Raw genomic sequence first — 22,109 nt, forward strand, 5'->3', positions numbered from 1 at the left:
AACCTACAGAAGAGAAGGCTGAGAGGAGACATGATAGCCATGTACTAATACATGAGGGCAAGTCATAGGGAGGAGGGAGCAAGCTTGTTTTCTGCTGCCCTGCAGACTAGGACGCAATGAAACAATGGCTTCAAGCTACAGGAAAGGAGATTCCACCTGAACATTAGGAAGAACTTCCTCACTGTGAGAGCTGTTCAGCAGTGGAACTCTCTGCCCCAGAGTTTGGTGGAGGCTCCTTCTTTGGAGGCTTTTAAGCAGAGGCTGGATGGCCATCTGTCGGGGGTGCTTTGAATATGATTTTCCTGTCTCTAGAAAGGGGGTTGGACTGGATGGCCCTCAAGGTCTCTATGACTCTATGATTATAGGTGATGATATGATTGAAAGAGATAGACAGACAGACATATGCACAGTTGTCATTTAAAATACCGTATATACTCGAGTATAAGCCGACCCAAATATAAGCCGAGGCACCTAATTTCATCACAAAAAAACTGGGAAAACATTGACTCCAGTATAAGCCGAGATACCAATAAAATTACATTAATTGAGGCATCAGTAGTTTAAATGTTTTTGAATCTTTACATCAAACTGTAATTTAAGATATGACTGTTCAAATCTGATTAAATCATTATTTTCATCTTCTTCAATGTAAATGTGCTTATGTATCCTTTTAATAATAATAGAGTGAAATAATAATGTAATAATAATAATAAATGCAGTAAAATAAATGTAATAATAAATAGAGTAAAATAAATGTAAAAGTAACAACTATAATAGAGTAAAATAATAAATGTAATAATAATAATTAATAGAGTAAAATAATAAATGTAACAATACCAATAATAATAGAGAAAAATAATAAATATACCATATATACTTGAGTATAAGCCAACCTGAATATAAGCCCACCAGGACCCTCACCCGAGTATAAGCCGAGGAGGTTTTTTTTTCAGTCCTAAAAAAGAGGTGAAAAACTAGGCTTATACTCGAGTATTTACAGTAAGTTTTTGTTTGCTTGTTTGTTGTTGGGGTTCTTGTTGTGTGCCTTAAGGTCGCTTTTTCAACTTCTGGCAATTATAAAGTGAACCGAGCATAAGCTTTTCTTGACAACATTTCTTTAAACTGAGACAGTTCCTCCCAGGATATATAGACATTGATTCAAAGGTGAGATAGATATGTGAACAGATACAAAAATTAACCATACTTTCACTATGACATTCCTGCCTGATGAGAAGAAATTGCCTTAAGAAAACAGATTAGCATTCAACTACTGTTCTCTTCCTTAATGGTGAACCTGGAGTCTAGACAGTATTTACTTACTACAGGTGCAGGATTTTCACCTCTTCTTACTGTTGTTGTTGTTGTTGTTGTTGTGCACCTTCAAGTTATTTCTGATTCATGGTGACCTTAAGGCAGTGATTCTCGATCTGTAGGTCCCCAGATGTTTTGGCTTACAACTCCCAGAAATCCCAACCAGTTTACCAGCTGTTAGGATTTCTGGGAGTTGTAGGCCAAAACATCTGGGGACCCACAGGTTGAGAACCAATTGCCTTAAGGAAATCCTATCACAGAGTTTTCTAGGGCTCAATAGGTATCCATGGTTGAGTGGGGATTTGAACCCTGATTTCCAGAATCACAGTACAACACTTAAGCCATTACACAACATTGGCTCTTTCCACTACATTGAAAGCATGTCTTTGGAGCAGCAGCAAACAAGCTGGCTGTCTCTTCAATATGACATCCTTTTAAATATTTAGATGTCCTCTCTTGACTTTGTCTTCTCCAAGCTAAACATACCCAGTTTCCTAAGCTTCTCCTCATAAGGCATTGTTCCCTGATCCTTGAGGATTTTGATCATCTCCCCTGGACATGTTCTTGCATGTCAATCTCCCTGAATTGTAGTGCGCAGAACTGGATTCCAGGTGAAGTCTGACCAAAACCGAATAGAGTGATACTATTTCTCCTCTTGATCTGGCTAGATTCTACACATTATACAGTATTCCTATCAATGCAGCCTAGAATCACATAAGCTTTTGTAGTTGCCACATCAGCTTGTTGTCGACTAAGACTCCTAGATCCCTTTCACATGTACTGTGTGATCCTTGCAAGTCTGGTATGACCCTTACATCTTGGTAGCTAAACAGGATTGGCCCTGGTTCAAGCTTGGGTGGAAGGCCACAAATGAATACTATGTCTTGTAGGCTACGTTTCAGAGGAAGGAATGGAAAAAACCAGTTCTTGCCCTAGATTAATCTGAAATTCATGAGATCACTATGAGTTAATAGGCAACACACTCCTCCCTATAGATGACCCACAAAACCTGGAGACTTGGATCTGTGCCCTGAGATGCGGCAACCTTAATGTGGCAACTAATTAGTTTGTTATTAACAAGGGAACATCTCAAATGTTGCCCGTAGATTTCTCGTGTAATAAGCAACTTGTTTTGCTTCCGCCTTCTGGCAGCTGTAAGCCTATTTGTCTCCTGTTGAAGCAGAGACACTGAAAAATATCGCCTACACATCCTGTATAGTATTTTTTTCCTCCGTGTGCGCCTGACTGTGACATCTTCCAAGTTTTCAGTACCCTCTGCTGACAGAAAGAAAGAATTGCAAAGTCCTAAAGTCCTACAGTAAGGAGGACTAAACACACACACACACACAGGATTTTAGAGGCAAGATGCTCAAGGAGTGACTATGGAACAGTTTCCAAACTCTTTTTTGGTTTCAGAAAGATGACACTTTATCCCGCTATGCTTTGCTTTTTTGTTTGGAAGATCTCTGGAGACTGAGTTGACATGTAGAAATAGCTGGTATTGTTTGAAATATAAAAGCTAGGTAAAGATGAAGGCCAATAGCTCTGGTACTCTAAGTAGCAAGCCCACCTCCCTGCCTCAGATTCTTTGTCCAGCTCTGCAAAGCTGAACAAAACTTTTTCTCCATTAACATTTTAGAAATGGTTCAGTCTTCTGCCATTGTCAATGCCATCAGAAGCAGATGGTGTTGTGAACATTGTAGAGGTGACACCAAAAAAGACTGTCTATACATCATTTTGCTGCAGTGATTCAGCAGAAATTTATTAGTTTTATAAAAATATCCCTTCAGTTAAATACGGTGACATGAGAGAAGCCTCCCACAAGGATGGTAAAACATCAAAACATCTGGGCGTCCCCTGGGCAACGTCCTTGCAGACGGCCAATTCTCTCACTCCAGAAGCAACTCCAGTTGCTCCTGACACGAAAAAAAGTTTGATACAGACACAAAAACCCAGCTTATACAAGGCTAAAACCCTCTGATGATTTACTTTTGGAGCCTCCTAATGCACCTGCATCCCAGACAGAGCTGTCGTTATGATGCTTCGAATAACGTGGTTTCGTCTACACACATTACAAACATGTGCCGTTATGTTCATTGCTTTTGGGCTCTTTTTGCAATAGTGGTATCTTAGCTATAATATTGTGGTTTCATCTCCTATGGGCCTTCATCCAAGGGAGTAACTTGGTGAATTACCAAACTGATTGCAGAGAAAGGTTCAAACTAGGGCCCCTTCTACACTGTCCTTATATCCCAGGATCTGATCCTAGACTATCTGCTTTGCCAGACAATATGGGATAAGCAGATAATCTGGAATCAGATCCTGGGATATAGGGCATTGTAGAAGGGCTTTAGTTCCACCAGAAAGACTCCATGCTCCATGTGGTATCAATGACTCCCATTAACTGTCTGCCTCCTTCAACCACACCCATTAAGGAGTGATATTTGCTCGGAGAGGAGAGCCAGGCACTCAAGCCTGTTAAAAAGCAACCAGAACCTGTCCTCAGTGCAAACATTATTTTGAAGGTGCCTCTTCAGTGTCCATCTGGACTCAAAGCTTTCTGTTTACTTTCAGAGTGGACTAGAGGCCAGCCATTCTCTCGGCCATCTGTTCGGCCAGCATTGATGGTCCCATTAACCTACTTGGCAAAGCAGGCATTTCTAGTGCAGACCACATGCATTACGTGTGGTTTGCTGGACTTGGTGGATGAAAGCAACTTCCCTCCCCATTACACTTGCAGGGAACAAGATCATCTATAGGGGATAGGGAGGAAAAAGCAGTATGACTATACAAAGCTATACTAAATAGAGAAGATCAGTACTATTCATAGTGGGGGTCTGTGGACTAGTGCTGGTCTGTGAACCATTGGCTGCCAGTTCAGAAAAAGGATTTCCAAGGAAGAAAGGAATACTTGTAGCCACTCAAGTCACTTGCACAGTGAAAAAATGCTTCTCCCTCTTCAGATAGCACTAGAATAGACTACCTCAGAATTTATTTATTTATTTATATTCTGCCCTTCAGGGCAGATCACAATGCACATATACATGACAAGCATTCAATGCCATTAGACATACGACATATAGACAGACACAGAGGCAATTTTAACATTTTCCAGCTTCCAGCTTTATGAAGATTGCTCGATTCCGGTCACAGGGGGAGCTGCCGCTTCATCGTCCACTTGTGACACCGAGTCCTTGATGGAGTACTTCGTCATTCCTTTCCGCAAGCTGTTGGAAGTTTTTTATGGTGTTGTAAATTAGTTAAATTAGCCTCCCCGGATAAATTGGTACTTAAACTTTCTACTAGACAGATGCAACTGTCTTTTGAGCTGCTTAGGTCAACAGTGAGCTAGCCTATTAATGGCTGGGAGCTCAATCAGGCTTCAATCTCATGACCCCTCTCGGTAAGTAGTGATTTATTGCGGCTGGTTACTAACCAGCTGCGCCACAGCCCAGCTCTCATCTCTTTTATTTGTGGTTTCTGAACAGAGCCTGGATGGCTACCTCTCAGGGGTATCCTAGGGGAGTTTTTTTCCAAGCAAGTGGATGCCAGAAGTGCTGCACTAGTACTTCCAGGATCCTTTGGTTCACGTCTTTTGAGCAAAAGACAACTTTGCTTCAAATTCCACATGACATACCTTCAGATATTTAAATATGGCGATCATGACACATCTTTCTCCAAGTTAAACAAACCCAGCCCCCAAAGCTGCTTCTTCATAGTGATTGGAAATGGTAGTTTCAGTTGCATGTGCATGCCTGTGCCTTCACCCATCAACTTATAATGACTCCCATGAATTACATAGGATTTTCTTATACAAGGAATGCTCAATAATTCCTTCCTCTGAAATATAGCCTGCAGCATCTGTTTGGCCTCCCATTCAAATACAGTGGTCTCACTTATCCAATTTTCTGTATTATCCAACACAGACTGCCTTTTAGTAGTCAATGTTTTTGTAGTAAATGTTGCAATGTTTTGGTGCTAAATTCGTAAATACAGTAATTACTACATAACATTACTGTGTATTGAACTGCTTTTTCTGTCGATTTGTTATAAAACAAATCCGGGCTGTGGCGCAGGCTGGTGAGCAGCCAGCTGCAGCCAGCTGCAACAAATCACTCTGACCAAGAGGTCATGAGTTCGAGGCCAGCTCGGAGCCTGCGTTTGTCTCTGTCTTTGTTCTATGTTAAGGCACTGAATGTTTGCCTTATATGTGTAATGTGATCCGCCCTGAATCCCCTTCGGGATGAGAAGGGCGGAATATAAATACTGTAAATAAATAAATAAATAAAACATGATGTTTTGGTGCTTAATTTGTAAAATCATAATGTAATTTTATGTTTAATAGGCTTTTTTCTTAATCCCTTATTATCCAACATTTTCACTTATCCAATGTTCTGCCGGCCTGTTTATGTTGGATAAGTGAGACTCTACTGTACTAACAAGAGTTGACGATGTTTACCTTCCAAGATCACACTGAATTTGGGTGTTTTGGCCAATATGAGTGGACTCCATCAAATAAATGTAGTGGGTTCTGTACTTCTGTGTTCATATAAATCTAACTGTCCCAGAACCTTACAGATTTCAGGAGCTGTACAGGATCAGAAGGGGAAACTGTCAGGGAAAACAAGGTACAAAGGCTCTATTCAAAGGAAGGCAATAGCAACCCACCCCTGAATGTTCCTTGCTTATGAAATCCACAGGATCACCAAAGATGGAGAGGCACATACTACATATTTTTATAGCCATCTCTCAATTAACAATAGCACTTTATGGATGACACATTCTGTGCCCTAAGAAAACATATGCCAACACAAATATGGAGGTTTTTTAGTTCTTACACCTACTTATGTGATTATATAACAAATGGTGTGGGTTATTTGAGAAAGAGAAAGAGAGACACAGATAGAACTCATCTTTTAATACAATAAGTTAACATATGGTGTCACAGTATTTACTTGGATTCCCTTTACAAGTGATGTAAAGAAAACTCTTTCTCCCCCAATATCACACTTTAAATAAACACAATCTGTGAGTGATTTATGCAGCATATCAGGCACCATGGAGCTGGTTTTAAAGTTGACTGCAGTCCCTTGAAACGAAGCTATTTGTTCTGAAAGATTTTCCTAGAACACATTTCAACTTTCCTATCAGCAGTTGCAATTTCAAAGGACCACATAATCTTCAATCTAGGTTCTTTGTTGTTGTTGCCATTCACAAACGCTGCCTCTGGAGCATGACCCAAATGCAACTCGAAAACCAATGTGGAAAAACTGCCAATTTGAATAGAAATATTGCAAAGTGCATATTGCCACCATCAAATAATGCAGGAAATACAAGAGTCCACTGAGTTTTTTCTTGGAAGTACAACTTTCACCACTGGCTCCTCTTCTCTGTATCCTCTTTGCTTTTTTTCAATCCAGTCGCTTAGAAAGAAAAATACATAGGCAGATTTCCTTTTGCTTGTGCACGATTGTGGATGATGGTGTCTATATCCAAGTGGAAATCCAGGCGTCTTTTGCAAATGTCAACTATAAATATATCTCCCTGAACCACAATGCTCAATGCAAACATGACAGTGAAATGAATTCCCCATTTCTGTTATAAAAAGGCCGTATTATGCCGCCAACACAGGAACTCTTCCTCAGCATCTGCTAGGACTTTGTGGATTTCAAGATGCTGGTGATCACAAAGATGTTGTGGAATCTTAAAATTTCATTCTGGATTCTCATAGTGAGTGTAACTCTGCAACTCCCCTTTGAGATTCTTGAAGTCCGGCCGCTCATTCGGGTTGAGCCTCCAGCATTTGCACATGATGCCATAGATGGTAGGAGGGCAACTCGGAGGGCAGTGCATCTTGAATCCAGTTTGGACATGCTTGAAAACTTCACCGTTGCTCATACCTGAGACAGGAGGCAGAAAGTGTATGGTTAATAATAAAACAAGAAACAATAAATGCCAATATATCAGTAATTATTTTTTCAATCCCTTTAAAACCCTGATTCCCCCCAGAAAAACCCCACACAAGGTTTCTTCTGTAGTACCTGGGTAAGGGTTCTGTCCAAGGGTCATGATTTCATAGAGAAGGATCCCAAAAGACCAAACGTCAGATTTGACAGAGTAGCGTCCATGGGAAAGTGCCTCTGGTGCTGTCCATTTGTAGGGAATGTTGCTGGAGTAAGATAGGTAGATGTCATCCTGCAGAAACAGAAGGAACAAACGGATTGCATTATTGTCCTTTTAGTAAAGGTTTTCCCCTGATATGAAGTCCAGTCGTGTCCGACTCCGGGGGTTGGTGCTCATCTCCATTTCTAAGCCAAAGAGCCGGCGTTTTCCGTAGACACCTCCAAGGTCATGTGGCCGGCATGACTGCATGGAGCGCCGTTCCCTTCCCGCCAGAGCGGTACCTATTGATCTACTCACATTGGCATGTTTTCGAACTGCTAGGTTGGCAGAAGCTGGGACAAAGAGTGGGCACTCATTCCACTCCCCGGATTTGAACCTGTGACCTTCTGGTCCGCAAGTTCAGCAGCTCAGCGCTTTAACACGCTGCGCCACCGGAGGTCCTTTTAGTACAGTGCTTTTAGTACAGTGTATATGAGTCCATCTAAGCTTTGAAATCTTCAGGAGAGTCTGTTCTCCCCATGCTGTTCTTCTATGGCCAGACTCCTTTATCTGGCAAAACTTTGATAACTGAATGTTTTGAAAGAAAAGATTTCCACACTGTAGAATTGATGCACTTTGGCACCATTTTGATTGCTACGGCCCAATGCTATTTTTGTAAATTGGCGTTACTATCAGTTGCTGTACATTCAACACTTTATTTTTTCTATCGCTTTCTTCCTTCCCATGGCAGTACTGACTTTTCATAGCATCTCAAATTTACCTTGATAAGCCTGGCCATTCCAAAATCTCCCACTTTGCAGATGTTGTTTTCTCCCACCAAGATGTTCCTAGCAGCTAAATCCCGGTGGATAAAAGTCTGGGACTCCAGGTAGCACATCCCCTCGACCACCTGGGATGCAATGTCCACCAGCTCTACTTTTTGCAACCATTCTCCTTCGGGACCTGGAAAGAAGCATTGAGGACACTCTTATTTGTCTTCATCTTGGGTCACACAAAATTCTTTTGAATGTTTAGCATCACTCACAAAGCCACTCAGGGTGCATCTACACTGTAGAATGAATGCAGTTTGAATCCACTTGCCTGAATGCTATGGAAGCCTGAGATCTATAGTTTGGAGATGCACCAGTACTCTTTAACAGTAAAGGCTAAAGACCTTGTAAAACTACATTTTCCAGGATCCCATTGCATTGAGCCATGGTTGCTAAAATGGTTTCAAATTGTATTCATTCCACAGTGTAAATACACCCTTGATTTCTGGTTTCCCCTTCCAGACCCCTCTTGCCTGGTTCAATTCACATCCCATGTATGTCCCTTGAAGGCCTCAGAATTCGTTGTTGTTGTTGTTAAAAATACAGCAGCAACAGATGACACAGAATGGACAGAAACACAAATGCAAGAATATTCTTATTGTGAAAATAGTGCTACAGCATTGCCAACTATTAGTAATGGGGGTCTCACCTCGGAGGAATTCCAGCAGGTTCCCTTTGCTCATGAACTCTGTAATGATGTAAACAGGGTCCCCAAGAGAAGAGATGGCATAAAGTGAGAGAATGTGCTTGTGCCTCAGTTTCTTCATGGCCTCGATTTCATTTTTGAACATGTCCTGGTGTGCTAAGTCATCTGGAAGGAGGGAGACCATTAAGACAACCATTAAGGGACGAGGAACTGTGGACTTTTTTCCACTTGGAAGCTTTCTTGTGTCGAGATAACTCCTACAGAACAAGAGCAAACTTCTTGGTTCCTATGCCTCCCTGAAGATTCACACATCTGCTTTCACGAGCTCTCCAATCCTCTCCATCTCTCAAGTGTAGATGAACCTACCCTCACAGATTGTAACGAGGGTACACACAGCCAAGCAATATCCCTGAGTTAATAAATACACACTACCTTTGCACGTTGAACTCAGTTGCAGCAATACAACTAAGCAGAGATCAGAGAGGGAATGTGGGAGGATGAGAGAGAAACTGGGGCATTTTAAAAGCAACCAAAAAGTGGGATGACAGAGGAGTAACTGGAACAGTCCTTGCTAAATTGGGACATTTGGTGAGTACACATTCTTTATGAATCCTTTTGTTTCCAAGCAGAAGTGTAATTTAATATGATCAAGGAAGTCAGCTGCACATAAAGCGGCAGAGCATAAAATTAAAGCCTTTAACTCTGGAATAAGAGAGAGGATAATTGACACCCTCCAGTTGCATCAACTCAGTCCGGTTTTCCTTTGCTCATTTTTTGTTGCTATTCGCCTTTTGAGGTTTTAATTCCATACACTTCCCAAGACAGTTTACTAGGGGACTACACAATCATTTTTGAGATTTGCCTCAAGATGAGAAAGTATGTTTCCGTGGCTCTTAACACTTCCAGATTCCCATACTCTCCAACTCTTCTGATTTGCAGAGACAATCCAAATTAATCCTTTACCATTCTACTTCTTCAGCTGCTTTTAAAATATCTCAGTTTATCTCATCTCCTCCCACTTTCCCCCTTTCTTCTCAGATTAAAGCAACAGTTATAAATTGAGTTTAAAGTGCAAAGTAGTTTGCACTCCATTAACTTGGCAGCAGGACCAGAGAAGGAGGCATAATCTTGTCCACCCCTGTTGGCTCAGGCAAAAGCAAACTGCAACAAGCCTCGGCTAATCTATATGTTCTTCTGCAATGGCACAACGGGTTGAACTGTTGAATCTGCTGACCTAAAGGTTGGCAGTTCGAAGCCGCGGGTCAGGGTGAGCTTCCACAGTTAGCCCTAGCTCCTTCCAACCTAGTAGTTCAAAAACATGCAAATATGAGTAGATCAATAGGTATTGCTTCGGCGGGAAGGTAATAAAGGCACCCATTTGTATGGCAAAACGAATACTAGGTGTTTATGGACAATAGGCGATTTGGCTTGGAAAGGGAACAAGAGCACCTCCCCATGGCCAGAATTGAGGACCGCCTCCAGAAAGCCGGAGATGAAAGGGGAAGCCTTTACCTTTATTCTGTGTATTTGTATGTCATTGTTATTCCACAGTATTAAAGGCATTGAATGTTTGCCTATCTGTGTATATTGTAATCCGCTCTGAGTCCCCTCGGGAGATAGAGCGGAATATAAATAAATTATTATTATTATTATTATTATTATTATTATTATTATTATTATTATATAACTTTCCTTATTTTGGATAGATTCCAGTATTCATCTGCAAAATGCTGGAGGACATAGACTTTTCAGCTTGCCTTTTTCTAGCAAGAAAAAGAGGGCAAATTGCATTTAAGCATGGGAATTATTCACCTTTTAAATCAATTGCTCCCCTCTGCTCCTACTCTCTACTCTTCCCCAAATAGGCATTTTTCACATCTACGAATGAACTTGCATCCGTTCTGGATTTAATCTGAATGCTGGTGGTCTGCATGATCCCCAGAAAATTCTGCCACAGAAAATTGGCCCCTAAACCTGCCCACAATGCCAAGACCTGCTTGGGAATTTCCATTTTGACCCTATACGTTGCCTGAGAAAGATCAGTAGAGACCAGAAAGCTATGACTGGCACTTGGCCTTTATCCCAGTTAAAACCTGTTGGCATGCAAAGCATGCAAACTCGGGAACCTCCAAATGCCACTCTGATGGATGGATGAGTCACCCGAAACCTGCAAGTGCTTCTCGGATTGTGAGTCACTGTTCTCACAAAGCTATCCAAGGTGTTTTTATCTGGACCAGTTTAACTTGAGGGTTTATTTATTTATTTAATTTATTTAATTTATATACCTTGTTGTTCCTGTTCTGCCAGGGACGTTTTAAATATAAATGACTACTACTGGATCTGTTTAGTATGAAGCTCTATCTACTAGTCATGGGACGGAGGAAGTACAGAAAGCAGGGAAAGATAAGGAGAGAAATGGGCAGGAAAGAGTTTCCATGAGGCAACAGGTGGAGCAAGGGATAAGTTACCAATGCTCAACTGCTCTGTGTTATTTGTGTTAGTAAAGAAAAAGGAGAGAGATAGATTCTTTTGGTCACAATATGGAAAAAGGCAATAATTGCCCCCTCCGTCCCCTAACTCTGGGTTGCCATATTATTTGCTTTCACAAAGCATTGCCTCTTGGGCTGCATTTACACTGTAGAATTAATGCAGTTTGGCACCCCTTTATCTACCATGGGTCAATACTATGGAATCATGAGAGTTGCAGCTTTTCAAGGTCTTTAGCCTTCTCTGTCAAAGACTACAGGGGCCTCACCAAACTACAACTCCCAGGATTCCATAGCCCTGAGCCATGGCAGTTATAGTGGGATCAAACTGTATTAATTTTGCAATAGGAGCCCCCGGTGGGGCTAAACCCTTGTCACCACAGGATTGCTGACCAAAAGGTTGGTGGTCTGAATCTGGGGAGTGGGGTGAGCTCCCATCTGTCAGCTCCAGCTTCCAATGCAGGGACATGAGAGAAGCCACCCACATGATGGTAACACATCAAACATCCAGGCATCCCCTGGACAAAGTCCTTGCAGAAAGCCAATTCTCTCACACCAGAAGCAACAATATATACATATATATATATACTAGCTGTGCCCGGCCACGCGTTGCTGTGGCTTTTTTTTAGTGATGTTGGTCAATCTACATTGGGTTTTATTTTTGTTGTGACTGTCAACAAAAATTATACAGTATTATTTATTCATTTATTACATTAAAGACATATGATAGGATATTACGCTATAACATATACGACTATTTCACAATATTAGTAGTAATATATATATATATATATATATATATATATATTGTTTTGTTATTAGTATTATATTGTAGTGTATTATAATATTATTAGCAGTATTATATGTATATACAATGTATTGTATTATATATGTATTGTATTATTATATATATTAATATATTGCAAATTGGCCCCAGAGTACGGAATGGCCTTGTAGTTTCAAAGCTTGGGTGGTTCCGTGTGTTAGAGGGGGGGAATGCTTTGTTGGGAGGTGCTAGGTGGTCCTGACTGTTTCCTGGATGGAATTTGTGTGTTTTCAGACTGTTGTTGTTTATTTACTGTGCTGAGATGAGAGAGTGATGAGTACGGAATGGCCTTGTAGGTTCAAAGTGTGGGTGGTTTCCTGTGTGAAGGGGGGAATCCTTTGGTGGGAGGTGTTAGATGGCCCTGATTGTTTCCTGGATGGAATAGCTGTGTTTTTAGAGTGTTGATCTTTATTTACTGTCCTGAGATGATATTGTTGTGTATTATTGTACCACAGTAATTATTTCATATTACAGTAGAATCTCACCCAACATTCGTTTATGCAATGTTCTGGATTATGCAATGGAGTCTGCCTTTTAATAGTCAATGTTTTTGGAGTGAGTGTTTTTAATGTATTGTGATATTTTGGTGGTAAATTTGCAAATACAGTAATTACTACATAGCATTACTGCGCATGGAACTACTTTTTGTGTCAAATTTGTTGTATAACATGATGTTTTGGTGTTTAATTTGTATAATGATGACCTAATTCGATGTGTAATTGGTTTTCCTGAATCCCTTCTTATTATCCAACATATTTATTTATGCAACGTTCTGCCGGCTTGTTTATGTTGGATAAGTGAGATTCTAGTGTATATTTATAATGTGATATTATTTGTTTAGAAGTGGATTATATGAGACGCCTTCTGTTATAACAATAATAATTATTATAGTCTTGAATGATTATCATTGTGATAAAAATAATAACTACTTATTATTAGTTGTTATTATATTGTTGAATGATTATCAATGTTATAATAATAATTATTAATTTGTGAATGATTATTACTATAATAATAATAATAATTTTCTATTATTACGATTTGTTAATACATTGTTGAATGATTGTCAGTGTTATAATAATAAGAACTGACTATTATTATGAATTATTATGTTCTCGAATGATTATCAGTATTATACTAATAATAAATTAGTATTATTATTGGTGATTATTACATTCTTAACTGATGATCAGTTATTATATTAATAATTATTACAGGGAAGGGAAAGGTGAGGGCGATAGGGTTTGAGAGGGGAAAAAGGGGGGCTTCTGAGGCATTGGAGGGGTTGTAATTTGTGGGTGAGAACAACAACAACAACAACAACAACAACAGAAAAGGGGGAAGCTCAGCCTGGGCCAACTTGGGCCTTCCCTTGACTTGTTTTGGGCGCCAACTTCCACCCTTCCTGGCCTGAGGCTCTTTCCTTTTCCCCATCAGCCGTTTAACCGGGTGAGGGGGAAAAGGAAGGGCCCTGAGGCCGGGAAGGGCGGGGGTTGGCGCCCCAAACAACTCGAGGGGAGGTCCAGGCCTGCTCGAGGGCCGTGCCCTCCTCTTCCCCCCTCACCTTGAAGAGCTTGAAGACCTCGGAGAAGAACCGAGAAGGGAGGAGGAGGAGAGAGGGTGAGGCGGGGGGGGGGGCTCCGCGGGGCCTTCCTCGCATTGGGGGGAGGGGAGAGGGGCGGGAGGAGGGGGCCTGGACGGCAACCGGGGCCCTCCATGGGCCCTGAGGGGGGAGGACATTGAGGAGGAGAGGGCAGAGAGCGACGTGAGGCCCGCACGCCTCCCAGCGCGGCCTCCTCCATCCCGCGCCCAGCAAGGAATCGGCCTTCCTGCCTTCCTGCCTTCAGCTCTGAGGTGAGGTGTGTGTGTGCGCGCGCGGGAAGGGATGGGGGGTGCGCGCAGGCGCACATCGCCTGTTGCAGTTTTTGCCCGTTTGTGGCCCTGTGATTGTGTTTGTCATATAAATCTTACTGGAGCCGCGCGAGCGCCATAAAGGTTTGAAGCATGGTGTTTTTGCGCATGCGTACTTAGTTTTGGCATTTTTTGGTGTTGTGATAGTGTTTTATGTGTAAATTTGTTGTATCTTACTGGAGGCGGGAATGATGGATTGCGTTGCCAATTTTCGAGTTTGGGGGGGCTGTAGATTTGTTGTTTTGTCCATCGCCGTGATGCCATCACTCTTTTATATATATAGATACTAGCTGTGCCCGGCCACGCGTTGCTGTGGCTTAGTCTGGTGGTGTTGGTCAGTCTACATTAGGTTGTATTTATGCTGTGACCTCCACCTTCTTTATACTCACATTAGTAGTAGTATTTGAAGTCTGTTACCTTCTTCAGTTTTTGTGTTGATTGATAATTGCTTGAGATCCCTGTTGTCTTTGGTTTGTTGTTAATTGTAATGTCTGATTCTGCTGAGTGCGGTTTACATCTTATTGTGGTACAATAGTCTTTTTTTTTTGCCTGTGTAGGTGTTTATTATTATTGTTGTTGTTGTAGTGGTCATGAAGGCTGGATAAGTTAGATGCTACTGTATTGTTTTTTGGAGGCCCAGTGTAGCACTGACTGGCCTCTCAGCCTCAGTGCCTGGCTGCTTCTTGCCTGTGCTTGTGATGGTGTTGATTCTTATTGTTGTTGTTGTTGTCATTGTTATTATTGTAATTGTTTTTTTGGAGGCCAAGTTTGAATGTAGGGATTGGGGAGGTGGATGAGTTGTGTTGTCAAATTTTGTATTTGTTATAGTCACAATGCGTTGTTGTGAGTTTTGTGGGTCCGGATTGTGGTTTTGTGGTGTGGTTGTGTTGTTACAACTGAGAGGCAAGGCTTTTGTGTTGTGTTGCCAAGTTTTGTATTTCTGGGGTGCTTAGTTGTGTGCCAAGTTTTGTATTTCTGGGGCGTTTAGTTGTGTTGTTATAGTCACGATGCACTGTTGTGAGTTTTGTGGGTACAGATTGTGGTTTTGTGGTGTGGTTGTGTTGTTACAATCGGGAGGGAATGCTTTTGTGTTGTGTTGCCAAGTTTCGTATTTCTGGGGCGTTTAGTTGTGTTGTTATAGTCATGATGTGTTGTGAGTTTTATGGGTCGAGTGTGGTTTTGTGATGTGGTTGTGTTGTTACAACTGGGAGGCAAGGCTTTTGCATTGTTTTGGCAAGTTTTGTATTTCTGGGGAGTTTAGTTGTGTTGTTATAGTCATGATGCGTTGTTGTGAGTTTTGTGGGTCCGGATTGTGGTTTTGTGTTGTGGTTGTGTTCTTACAACTGGGAGGCAAGGCTTTTGCATTGTGTTGTCAAATTTTGTATTTCTGGGGCGTTTAGTTGTGTTGTTATAGTCACGATGCATTGTTGTGAGTTTTGTGGGTCCGGATTGTGGTTTTGTGGTGTGGTTGTGTTGTTAAAACCGGGAGGCAAGGCTTTTGCATTGTGTTGTCAAGTTTTATATTTCTGGGGCGTTTAGTTGTGTGCCAAGTTTCGTATTTCTGGGGCGTTTAGTTGTGTTGTTATAGTCACGATGCATTGTTGTAAGTTTTGTGGGTCCGGATTGTGGTTTTGTGGTGTGGTTGTGTTGTTACAACCTGGAGGGAAGGCTTTTGCGTTGTGTTGCCAAGTTTCGTATTTCTGGGGCGTTTAGTTGTGTTGTTATAGTCACGACGCGTTGTTGTGAGTTTTGTGGATCCTGTGTGGTTTTGTGGTGTGGTTGTGTTGTTACAACTGGGAGGCAAGGCTTTTGCATTGTGTTGCCAAGTTTTGTATTTCTGGGGCGTTTAGTTGTGTTGTTATCACATGATGCGTTGTTGTGAGTTTTGTGGGTCTGGATTGTGGTTTTGTGGTGTGGTTGTGTTGTTGTAACCTGGAGGCAAACCTTTTGCATTGTGTTGCCAAATTTCGTATTTCTGGGATGTTTAGTTTTGTTGTTATAGTCACTGCGCAAACAACTTTATCATTTTATATATATAGATATATACTGCAATGTAGATTCACCAGATTCACCCTAGATTCACCCTTGGTCTCAGCTTTTTGGCCCCAAAGGGAATTAGATGCTGCTTAGCTGGAGAGTGGCCATTATAGCATTGGACCTATGCAATTCATCACTCCTCAGCCAAATGCACTTATTTGCAAAGCCAAATCCTCACCTCTGGCGAGGACTTTGATGGCCACTTTGACTCTGTCCTTCCAGTATCCTTCATAGACTTCTCCGAAGTAACCCGAGCCCACCTTCCGGATGAGGCTGAATTCTTCCTTTGGCCTTTCCCAGTCATCCCAGTGTGGCATTGACTTGGGCTCTTGCTGGAGAGAAAAAGAAATGGCAAAGACTTAGTGATGGGAGCTACAACCATTCCTGGCTTTCTTTGAAACTTTCTGTAAATATGCAGCCAATGATGTCATAGACTACCACTTTGAGTTGCATTGATTGATACAACCATTTTGAGATTATTTCACCTTAAGTTGTACTTATTTTTTTAAGTGCATGCTGGTGCTTTTCAGTTTTCTATATGTGCTTCTTTATGTACACAACTGCTTTGCTGTGGAACCATAGAATGATTACTGTATATACTCGAGTATAAGCCTAGTTTATCAGCTCCTTTTTTAAGACTGAAAAAGCCCCCCTCGGCTTATACTTGGGTGAGGGTCCTGGTTGGCTTATATTTGGGTCAGCTTATACTCAAGAATATATGGTACATTTATTATTTTTCTCTATTATTGTTGCTACTATTACATTTATTTTACTCTATTTTTATTTTTATTAATACATTTATTATTTCACTCTGATATTATTATTATTGCATTTATTATTTTACTCTATTTATTATTACTTGTATTATTTTCCTGTATTTATTATTATTGTTATTACATGTATTATTTTACTCTATTATTATTAAAAGGATATATAAGCACATTTACACTGAAGAAGATGAGAATAATGATTGGATCAGAGTTGGACAGTCTTATCTTAAATTTGAGCTTTATGTAAATATTCAAAAACATTTAACCTACTGATGCCTCAATTAATGTAATTTTATTGGTATCTCGGCTTATACTGGAGTCAATGTTTTCCCAGTTTTTTGTGGTAAAATCAGGTGCCTCGGCTTATATTCGGGTCGGCTTATACTCAAGTATATACGGTATATGGTTTCGTGTTGTAATAATTAGTCAAGAGTCTGGAAACTCTAGGTTCAGTCCTGCAAAGAGAAGGTTAAGAAGAGATCAGATAGCTATGCTTAAACATTTGAAAGGACATTGTATTGTGGAGTTGCAAAGTTTTTTTTTCCTGATACTCCAGAGAGAAGCATGCACAGCAATGGATTCAAACTGCAAGGAAAGAGATTCCAGTTGAATATTATGAAGAACCTTCTGATAGTAAGAGTTGTATAACAGTGAAATATGCTACTGACTTGGAGAGTGATGGAGTCTCCTTCTTTGGAAGTTTTAAACAGACGCTGGATGGCCATCTGTCAGGAGCGCATTCTGTATTCCTGAATGGCAGGAATGGATGGCCCTTGTGGTCTCTTTCAATTCTATGATTGTATGTGCATCTGCTTTGCTTTATTCTAGCCTGGTAAAACCTCCCCAGATGCAAACTTCCCACAGACTAATATGACCTTGATGGGAATTTCCCATCAACTTTGATTTATGGGTGCATGATTCAGGGATTCCCTCGTGGTGGCACCACTATTGCAGGAGATTGTTAATGCTAATTGTGGATGATTGTCTGTCCCTCTAGCTAGGACTGTCCAATGAGTCAATGACAGGGACTTCGCTCATTTACTATTTTTAAACCATTTATGGCTTATGGAACTACCATGGGCAGTTGTCTTTGAGTTTGAAGACAGGTTACTGAGGACAGCCATCTATCATGCTTAGTGTCTACCTTGTGGAAGTACATTGCTGTCCTTTCATTGATGCCATTCTAGATCAGTACTACTTAAAGTGCCACTAAAGGTGAGTTTGCAGGTAAAAAAGAACACCTGAACTCCATAGGCATAAATATAGTTCTGGGAATAAAACCCTATCAGTCCCCCACATCGGAAGCACTTGTCTAGATTAAACTATGTTTTGCCTCTACAGAGCAGTTCATTTACTTATTTAACTTAAATTCACCATATATATAAGAAACAAATTATGAGAAAGCCTGGATGCAGTTTGTTCAGAGCTTGCAAAAATAACTTTTAAAAATCAAGTCATTAGTTTAGTAGATGGTGGGAATGCTTGGATGTTGTTTATCTAGATTTCACTTATGTGTTTGATAAGGTCCCCCATAATATTTGATTAGCAAACTTATTAAATGTAGACTATATAGAAACACTATTAGAAACATCCGTGATCAAAAAGAGGCTGGACGATTACCTTTTGGGGATATTTTAGTTGGAGATCTTGCACTGAGCTAGGGTTTGGGCTCGATAGCTCATGTGGTCCCTTTCAACTCTTACAATACTAGTTTATGACAATGATCATGATAATTCAGGGATTCCGGTGATAGGATTTTCCCCTATCACCATCCGGCTCTGCTTAAAATTGTACACCTAACTTCACCAGTCTTTTGGTTTCTAATATCCGGAGCCCAAAAGTGCTTCTAAACATGCACAGAGCATTGCCTTGATCTTGTGTCCTTTCTTTTCAAACAAGGCTTTGCGTAGAATAATAGTGAGATAAAAAGACAAGACTGGTCAGTGGCCAGCTCATTCTTTTTTCCACGTCTCTTTCTGGAAACTGGAAATTCTGGTTCGGAGCAGTCACATGCTGTCTGGCTGGAATATTTGAGAAGACGAAAAAAGGCACAAGGATTGCACTGTGATTTGTTTCCTTGTATTAAACACTCCTCCAGCAAATCTCAAAAAGCCAAGGAAACCACTCCAGAACCTGGCATTGTTGACTACTCAAGACACTAACCTATGAATTAAGAAGGTGCTTTTCCTCTTAACTTAATAGGGATGCGTTTACATTGTAAAATTACTGTAGTTTGAAACCACTTTAACTGCAATGGCTCAATGTTATGGCATCCTGTAAGTTGTAGTTTGGTGAGGACCCAGCACTCTTCGGCAGGTAAGGCTAAAAACCTTGTAAAATTACAACTCCTGGGACTCCATTGCATTCAGCTATGACAGCTTAAGTAGTGTTACAGTTGCCTCGACGGCACCTCCTACAGGATGGCGCCATAGGCAACTGCCTAGTTTGCCTCGCGGTTGAACTGCCCCTGGTTACAACATAGATGAAGTTGACTTCCGCCAGGTTACTGTCCCTCTCAGCCTCTGCCCACCTCATGTGCAATATGGTGGAGACTTTGAGCCACTATGCAGGATTGTTGTAAGGATTATAAATTATGTAAAATGCAAAACAATTGAAGGCACTATACTAAGGGCTAGGAACGTCAGGCTCTACATGCAATTCTGGTCCTCTCTGATTCTAACTGAAATCTAAGGGATTATTCCGATATCCACAATCTCTTCCCACCATCACTTGGTAGGTTCTCAGCTTTTGTATCTTTGCTCCTCCCATTTCGTAAAACGAGACCTTTAACTAAATATTTGAGCTCGCCCAGTATGTCTTTAGCCTCACCCACCAGCGGAAAGTGGCCCTTGAGAATTTTACTGGAACAGAACCTGACCCTCAATGGGAAAGAGAGTCTCCACCCTTTTTTGTTGTCGTTAAGTACCTTTAAACCACCTCAGATTTATGGCAACCATACCATAAGGTTTTCTTGGCAGGAGAGTGTTTGTTATTGCCTTTTCGAATGTTGCGAGAATGCGACACACCCAAGCATCATAAAACTAGAGCACTAGCGTCATCCAGTCCAACTCTCTGCCATGTAGGAGCATGCAACACAAGCACTCCAGAGAGATGGCCATCCAGCCTCACTCCAAGCAAATTCCACTGTTAATCAGCTTTTACTGTCAGGATGTTTAGGTTGAGTCTCTTTTTCTGCAAGTCTCAAGAGTAACAGAAAGCAAGCTTGCGCCCTCCTCAATATAGATAGCATCCTTTCAAATGTGTAAACATGGCTATCATGTCCCCTTTTAGCCTTCACTTCTCCAAGCAAAGCATGCCCAAGCTCCTTGAACTCCCTCTCATGGGGCTTTGCTTCCAGACCTTTGCTTATTTTGATCTCCTGCCACCAGATATGTTCCAGCTGGTCAATCTCCTTGACCTGCGTTGCCCAGAATGGGACACAGTGTGATTCCTGGTGAGGCCTCACCAAAGTAAAACAGAATGTGACTAATATGGCTTTCCTTGATCCAGACATTATTTCCTATTGAGGTAGCCGAGAATTGCATTGGCTTTTTTAGCTGCTGCATCACACTGCTGACTCATGATCGACTTGTGGTCTACTAAGATCTCTTTCACATGTACTGTTTTTTCCTCTTGATATTTTAAATTAAATTTTTGAAATAAAAAACCACTTTTTTGTGTGTGTTTACATGTACTGTTTTCAAGTCAGGTGTCACCTGTGCATTTCATTTTTTTTCCGCCTAAGTGTAGTAGTGTACATTCCTCACTATTTAAATGCATTTTGTTGGCTTTGGCCCAGATCATTAATCTATTAAGGTCATTTTGGATTCTGTATTGGATTCTGGATCCTTTCCGGTTTGGTGTCATCAGTAATTTCATAAGCATGCCCTGTATTCCAAGTGATCATTTATCAGCACCTGGAACTTCATCTTCTCATTTTCTTTGGCCTTTACAGTATCTAGACCAGATCTAGACTGCACATTCACTGTAATTAGCTAACAGTAACCTGGAGCAGCTTCGAACTGCATTGCCTTGCAGGGAGAAATGCCTTTCTATTTTCTGCCCTTACCTTGTAGCAAGGGGTCAAAGGCTTCAGCCCATGGGTGAGCCCTTTACCCTTGTAATGCTGGAGCAGAGAAGGCAGATCTGGAAAAGGCCGGGCTGGATTCATGTAGAAATCCCCCTGCGCGTTACGCAAGATCTTGTAGTGCCTCACCAGTGAGTCATCTCGCACTGTGAAATTGCAGAAAAGAGAGGTGAAGTGCAAGGCTGCAGAAGGGAAACACCCATGTCATTAAAGCCTGTGTCGATATCTCTTGGTTCCCGTAAGTGCCAACTTTAATGCAAAGAAATTGGGTAAGATGCCAGTTCCCACACAGCATGAGAGCCTAGGAGAATCTCTCTCTTATGGCATGAGCTGTGGGTGAGGTTTTGGAGAAACTCCCCTTGCCTTCTCTCTACATCACACGTCTACAGAGCACATGGGGGCCACCTGAACCCATCCCATGTAATCCTGGGATTTATAGTTTGGTGAAGTATCTGCTGAAGCACACCAGGGCTATAGTTTAAGTCAGTGGTTCTCAACCTGTGCGTTCCCAGATGTTTTGGCCTTCAACTCCCAGAAATCCTAACATCTGGTAAACTGGCTGGGATTTCTGGGAGTTGTAGGCCAAAAATATCTGGGGACCCACAAGTTGAGAAGCACTGGTTTAAGTGAGTGGATTGGAGCACTCCAGCATGGAAGTGTATGTTTTTTACCAAGCTACACATTTCTAAAGTCCAAATGATGGAGCTCAAATGGTATCAAACTATTACACACTGGCCAACACACCAGAAGCGACTTGCAGTTTCTCAAGTTGCTCCTGACAGGGGAAAAAAAAAAATACCAATCACCACCTGTTTGTCCATAAAGAATCATAACAATTTCTAAGAAACCAGAGCTGACGCAGTCTGTCCAATACATATTTCTGAATCAGCACCCCCAAATAACCCCAGGAACAAGCCTAAAAACCAAGACATCAAGATTATTATTATTTTATTGGGCTGCACTTGGTCCAGATATTTCACATTTTGGAATTATATGTTTATCTTGAGTTGGAAGCAGGAAGCAGTGGATGAAAGGAGACGTATATGCCTTTTAAGAGCTACCGTGTTTCCCCGAAAATAAGACAGTGTCTTATATTAATTTTT

General features: G+C 41.2%; 1 protein-coding gene across 3 annotated transcripts in view; it reads right to left on the minus strand.

The window, feature by feature from the left end:
• Positions 1-6,214: 6,214 nt before the first annotated feature.
• The window catches only part of ptk6 (protein tyrosine kinase 6), a 29,905-nt gene continuing 14,010 nt past the window's right edge, over positions 6,215-22,109 (minus strand). For all 3 annotated transcript variants that reach the window (XM_062979057.1, XM_008110201.3, XM_062979056.1), the window contains exons 5-10: positions 20,989-21,152; positions 16,328-16,481; positions 8,893-9,054; positions 8,195-8,376; positions 7,353-7,506; positions 6,215-7,211 (exon numbers count right to left, since the gene is read on the minus strand). In XM_062979057.1, the coding sequence (XP_062835127.1) occupies positions 7,024-7,211; positions 7,353-7,506; positions 8,195-8,376; positions 8,893-9,054; positions 16,328-16,481; positions 20,989-21,152 (1,004 nt within the window). In that variant the 3' untranslated portion in view covers positions 6,215-7,023. The remainder of the gene's footprint in view (positions 7,212-7,352; positions 7,507-8,194; positions 8,377-8,892; positions 9,055-16,327; positions 16,482-20,988; positions 21,153-22,109) is intronic.

The sequence above is a fragment of the Anolis carolinensis genome, chromosome 4 (genome assembly GCF_035594765.1).
Source record: "Anolis carolinensis isolate JA03-04 chromosome 4, rAnoCar3.1.pri, whole genome shotgun sequence".
NCBI classification, from domain to species: Eukaryota; Metazoa; Chordata; class Lepidosauria; order Squamata; family Dactyloidae; genus Anolis; species Anolis carolinensis.